Genomic DNA, 6,674 nt, shown 5'->3' on the forward strand with positions numbered 1-6,674 from the left:
ACTACTGTGTTCTCTGCCCCCGTCTTTTACCTCTTTCTGCTTCCTCTGGGAAAGTCTTTTACCTCTTTCTTCTTCCTCCTCTCTCTCCTGGAAACAAAGCCTGTCCCGAGTATGAAGTGTTTGAAAACCACCATCAAAGCTTTGACAGCTGTACAATGTCACTGGTTACAGGGACCACACAATTTCTCTGCTGTAGGGTTCTTTAGGTATTTGTTTTTATTCGGAGGCCTATCTTGGAGTTTTCTTGTGTGGGCCCAGGTTGCTTTGTGGTGGCAATGAAGTTTAAGAAAATGCTCTTCTGCCCAATACCCTATGGAGATAGTTAATAAATGTTCTTGAAGAATGTTGATAATGATGATGATAATGCTGAATATGATTGCCAGGAGTTCATACATTCTTTCATCGATTGTGTCAGGCATTGCTACATAGCAATAAAGGAGAGGAACAAGGTCCCTGTCCTCATTGAATTTGAATCTAGTGGGGGTCAGAAAGGTACACAGTTGGTTCTACCACAGAGTGATAAGGGCTGTGATGGGTGGAGGTGCAGAGAAGCACCTCACCCAGACAAGGGGTCAGTGAGGGCTTCTTGGGAAAAGTGACAGGAACCTGATAGCCTCATAGAGGAGTGTGGGGAGGGAGTGTTCCAGGTAGAGGAAACAATGTGTAGGAAGAATGGCTGGTTGGAGAAACTGGAAGAAGTTATCAACCTAGAGCAGGGAGTCTGGAGAGGAGAGGGGTTTTCCCCGAAGGACCAGCAGCAGGTGAAAGGTGGGTTGAAGGAGATCAAGGCTGGAGGCAGAGAAACCAGTTGTAATAATCAAGGCTTAATAGATAAGTAACCAACATTCTCAGTACAGTGACTTTGAAAATTCCCTGCTCCCTCAGCCTCCAAACCAAACATCCTGGCTTCTCTAGAGCCCAGTACAGCTATTTGAAGAGCGAAGAAAAATCACATTAGAAAGAAATATGTGCCTCCAAAAATCTATTTTTTCCAGCATCCATATTGACAGACCTTTAAAACTGTGGTTCCTTTGTATGGTGTGACCATACAAAGTTTTTTGTTTTTTTTTTCCAAGGAATACACCTGAGTGAGGTGTGTTCTCCAGTTTCTATACATGAAGCAAGAATCATTCTGTAACCTCTGGCTGAGTGCTGTGTTGTACTGCTAGACAGGGACTAAAGAGCTCACGTGGCACATGGTGGAACTGTTTCTCATTAATTGGCCCACCGTGCATTCTAATAGCCTTGCTTCCTGCTTAAATTCCCAACCCACTCATAAGCAAGATTCCTGTGGGGATGTTATCTGCCACTTACTCTACTGGGGTACACATATTTCTTTTTCTTTGTCCCACCTCTACAGTAATTTCTTACAAAGACTGGGTGCCAGGCATTTCACACATAAGCCCTGAAGTCTGGAGATGCAATTCCTAGCAATTTTCAGAAAATAGAAGTACAACTCAGTAGTTGAGAAGTGTTCAGAGTTGTTGGGTTTGTGTTTACCTGAGTACATAAAAAAATATTTCACTTAAACAATAACTTATCATATCAGAATTGCTATTATAATGAAAAAGATATTTGTTGTCTTTTATTAAGAAATACTATGCACCTGCTCTGTAAAGTACTAGTTGTGTGGGGAAGTTTCAGAGAAAATAAGACATAATATAAAATAGAACAAGCAGAATAAAAGTGCTAATGCCACCACTCTCCATTTTGTCATTCCAGGAGAGACACCAGTAATCAATCATAATACTGCTTCCCACTGAAGCAAGCGTCAGCCTCAGAATTCTTTTCTACACGGCACTTGGGGCAACTTTTGCATGCATAGATAAAAATCTATCTTCCGTCCTTTATTCAAAAAATAAGTGCATTCCCAGAACCTTGGGTACTCTCCTTGCTTTTTAACTTTTTGTTTTATATTAGTTATGTAAATCCTTTTTTATATGATTATTGGAACCTAAGAACTTCCTGAGGAAGCAGAATGGGGTAATGTTGTTTTTCAAGAAGTTGAAATTTTCAAATTCAAGAAGATATAATTTGTCTTCCATCCATGATTACAGAAGCCCAGTCCCATTACTTGTCACTATAAGCATTACGTTTTTCTTGGTTACTTCCAGAAGGATTGTCCTTATACCATATTATTTGTATAACCAGTTTCAGGACTGTAATGCTGGCAGCTATTAGTAAATGGCACCCACATTTTTTAGTGTTCTGGCACCATAATTCTCTTCATTACTGCTGGGGTCATCAGCTTTGGCAGAGATTAAAGGTCTCATTAGTCCTGACTTAGTGCCATCGCTGATCATTCCATGCCCACCTGTGTCTTTGGCCCTCTTCTCATTCCACATGTTTTCCATTGGTGCTACAATAAGGGCCAGAGTTTCAGCTGCATATATTGATAAATCTCAAGTATATAGACTAAGACTCCTCTTACACTCTACACCCTTAATTTCAGCCATCCGTGGGACATTTCCACCAGGGTGGTAGGAGCTAATGTAAAGAGCTAACAAATACTTGTGGCCAGATGTTGTGCTAAGAGCTTTGCAATCATGTCTTAATTTAAGCTTTCCAGCAACCCTTAGCAGTTATCCCCTTGTTACAGATGAAAAATATAAGCCTTGGAGAATCACACCATTTGTAAGTGGTAGGCCTGGGACTGGTCCACAGGCTATCCAGAGTTTAATGGTATATACAGACTCTTCATTTTGGCTTGTACAGTAGAAATCATCCCACCCCTCTGCCTAAGAACTTCAGTCTCAACCTTAAATCAGTCCAGTCCACAACAGATACCATCCTGTTCTCATATCCTTCTTCAAGGTCCAGTAAGTTACAGATCTTCCAATTCTGTCTCCTAAATAAATAGCTCTCCAATTTCTACCCCCTGCTTTCTACTCTAACCACCATAGACCTAGTGCAGACTATCATTATTTCTTACCTAGAAGGCAATTTACTGCCCCCCCCCCTTTTTTTTTTTATCCTTGTGGGCTAGGGGAAAAGAGCTAGTACAACAAACCACCATTTTTCTCAATGATCTTCCTTTTAAGTTCATTTTCTACCATACCTGTCTTGGATAAAAGGATAAGAAAACAGTGTGGAGCAAGTGAAAGGTTTTTCTCACATAATGCTTTCACATGCATCTCTATAATCATGCCTTTTGTTTGCTTGTTTTCTAGGAATGTTTACCCTTGCAGAAGTTGCTTCGCTTAATGACATTCAGCCAACTTACCGAATCCTGAAACCATGGTGGGACGTGTTTATGGATTACCTGGCTGTCGTTATGCTGATGGTAGCCATCTTTGCAGGAACCATGCAACTTACCAAAGATCAGGTGGTCTGCTTGCCAGTATTGCCATCTCCTGTAAATTCAAAGGCACAGACACCACCAGGAAATGTCGACGTTACCACCAATATCCCGAAGATGGAAGCAACCACTGACCAAGACCAACATGAGCGGGTGACAAGTGACATTTCCTTTGACACATCTGCTGTGACACCTGACATACCTCTCAGAGCCAGATATCCTCACCCAGATCCCACAGTTCCAAATCAGGAGGCAAAGAAAGAGAAGAGAGATCCAACAGGCCGGAAAACAAACTTGGATTTTCAGCAATATGTATTTATTAATCAAATGTGTTACCATCTGGCCCTTCCATGGTATTCTAAGTACTTTCCATACCTTGCTCTTATACATACTATTATTCTCATGGTCAGTAGCAACTTTTGGTTCAAATATCCCAAAACATGCTCGAAAGTAGAACATTTTGTTTCAATATTAGGAAAGTGCTTTGAATCTCCTTGGACTACAAAAGCGCTGTCTGAGACAGCATGTGAAGACTCGGAGGAAAACAAGCAGAGAATAACAGGTGCCCAGACTCTACCAAAGCATGTGTCCACCAGCAGTGATGAAGGGAGTCCCAGCGCCAGTACCCCGATGATCAACAAAACTGGCTTCAAATTTTCGGCCGAGAAGCCCGTGATTGAAGTCCCTAGCATGACCATCCTGGATAAAAAAGACGGAGAACAGGCCAAGGCCCTGTTTGAGAAAGTGAGGAAGTTCCGTGCCCATGTGGAAGACAGTGACTTGATCTATAAACTGTATGTGGTCCAAACAGTTATCAAAACTGCCAAGTTCATTTTTATCCTCTGCTATACAGCAAACTTCGTCAATGCTATCAGCTTTGAACACGTCTGCAAGCCGAAAGTTGAGCACCTGACCGGTTATGAGGTTTTTGAGTGCACCCACAACATGGCTTATATGCTGAAAAAGCTTCTCATCAGTTACATATCCATTATTTGTGTGTACGGTTTTATCTGCCTCTACACTCTCTTCTGGTTATTCAGGATACCTTTGAAAGAATATTCTTTTGAAAAAGTCCGAGAAGAGAGCAGTTTCAGTGACATTCCAGATGTAAAAAACGATTTCGCGTTCCTTCTGCACATGGTAGACCAGTACGACCAGCTGTATTCCAAGCGTTTCGGTGTGTTCTTGTCAGAAGTCAGTGAAAATAAACTTAGGGAAATTAGTTTGAACCACGAGTGGACATTTGAAAAACTCAGGCAGCATGTGTCACGCAACGCCCAGGACAAGCAGGAGCTGCATCTGTTTATGCTGTCGGGCGTGCCTGATGCTGTCTTTGACCTCACAGACCTGGATGTGCTCAAACTTGAACTGATTCCAGAAGCTAAAATTCCTGCTAAGATTTCTCAAATGACTAATCTCCAAGAACTTCACCTCTGCCACTGCCCTGCGAAAGTGGAACAGACTGCGTTTAGCTTTCTCCGAGATCACTTGAGATGCCTTCACGTGAAGTTCACTGATGTGGCTGAAATTCCTGCCTGGGTCTATTTGCTCAAAAACCTTCGAGAGTTGTACTTGATAGGCAATTTGAACTCTGAAAACAATAAGATGATAGGACTTGAATCTCTCCGAGAGTTGCGGCACCTTAAGATTCTCAACGTGAAGAGCAATTTGACCAAAGTTCCCTCCAACATCACAGATGTGGCTCCACATCTTACAAAGTTAGTCATTCATAATGACGGCACTAAACTCTTGGTACTGAACAGCCTTAAGAAAATGATGAATGTCGCCGAGCTCGAGCTCCAGAACTGTGAGCTAGAGAGAATTCCACATGCAATTTTCAGCCTTTCTAATTTACAGGAACTGGATTTAAAATCAAACAACATACGCACAATTGAAGAAATCATCAGTTTCCAGCATCTAAAACGACTGACTTGTTTGAAATTATGGCATAATAAAATTGTTACCATTCCTCCCTCCATTACCCATGTCAAAAACTTGGAGTCACTTTATTTCTCCAACAACAAGCTCGAATCCTTACCAGTGGCAGTGTTTAGTTTACAGAAACTCAGATGCTTAGATGTAAGCTACAACAACATTTCAATGATTCCAGTAGAAATAGGATTGCTTCAGAACCTGCAGCATTTGCATATCACTGGGAACAAAGTGGACCTCCTGCCAAAACAATTGTTTAAATGCGTGAAGTTGAGGACTTTGAATCTGGGGCAAAACTGCATCTCTTCCCTCCCAGACAAAATTGGTCAGCTCTCCCAGCTCACCCAGCTGGAGCTGAAGGGCAACTGCTTGGACCGCCTGCCAGCCCAGCTGGGCCAGTGTCGCCTGCTCAAGAAAAGCGGGCTTGTTGTGGAAGATCACCTTTTTGACACCCTGCCACTCGAAGTCAAAGAAGCATTGAATCAAGACACAAATGTTCCCTTTGCAAATGGGATTTAAACTGAGATAATACGTGCACATCCATGTGCAGGAACAACTTCCTAGATTGCAAATGCTCACGTACAAGTTATTGCAAAATAATGTGTTTTAGGAGTAGACACATCTTTAAAAATAAAACACAGAGAGGATGCATAGAAGGCTGATAGAAGACATAACTGAATGTTCAATGTTTGTAGTGTTTTAAGTCATTCATTTCCAAATCTTTCCTTTTTTTTTTTCTTTTGGGGAAAGGGAAGCAAAAAGTATAATCACTAATCTTGGTTTCTTTTTAAATTGTTTGTAACTTGGATGCTGCCGCTACTGAATGTTTACAAATTGCTTGCCTGCTAAAGTAAATGATTAAATTGACATTTTCTTACTATATCACTTTTATTGAGGTGTCTTGATTTACTTTGCTTTAACTCAGACCACTAAAGACATATCAGGTCCAAGCTTTTAAATATAGATTTGCTGAAATATTGATTCCTTTCCTGTTTTAATTTAAAGCACCTCAAAAAAGCACTTCTTAAAATATTTGGCTGGTACAACTGTTTCTGAGAATCCCATTTTATAGATTTTACACTCTCAAAAGTCTAGCATACAGTAAAGGTGTGTAGCTTTGTTTATTTTTAAAGAATAAATAATGACAAAAAATAATAGAAAATAGCATTCCTCTTAGTAATAGCTGTTTTCCCATAGCCTGGAGTTATGATTATATGGTGCATTTTTCTACTAATAATATAGGGTTACCAATAAACAGAAAATGTTTTTTAAAAATAAATTTGTCTGATTACAACCAGCATAGAATTTTTAATGGCTTAATGATTAACAACCTTCCACTGTCTATCACCTTTTGGAAGATAACACAGAATCAAAGTAAGTCTTATTTAATTTTTTGCCCTGTGTTTGCTGTTGGGGAGGGGTGGGAAGGACTTGTGCTTCATTG

The 6,674-nt window shown here is 40.7% G+C and overlaps 1 protein-coding gene across 5 annotated transcripts in view; it reads left to right on the forward strand.

Annotated features, from left to right (window-relative positions):
• Nucleotides 1-6,115, forward strand: part of LRRC8D (leucine rich repeat containing 8 VRAC subunit D) — a 122,061-nt gene extending 115,946 nt beyond the window's left edge. For all 5 annotated transcript variants that reach the window (XM_080657574.1, XM_080657570.1, XM_080657573.1 and 2 more), the window contains exon 3: nucleotides 3,171-6,115. In XM_080657574.1, coding sequence (XP_080513700.1) covers nucleotides 3,173-5,749 — 2,577 coding nt within the window. In that variant the 5' untranslated portion in view covers nucleotides 3,171-3,172 and the 3' untranslated portion in view covers nucleotides 5,750-6,115. The remainder of the gene's footprint in view (nucleotides 1-3,170) is intronic.
• The last annotated feature ends 559 nt before the right edge of the window (nucleotides 6,116-6,674 follow it).

Source organism: Plecotus auritus, assembly GCF_963455305.1.
Source record: "Plecotus auritus genome assembly, chromosome: 2".
NCBI classification, from domain to species: Eukaryota; Metazoa; Chordata; class Mammalia; order Chiroptera; family Vespertilionidae; genus Plecotus; species Plecotus auritus.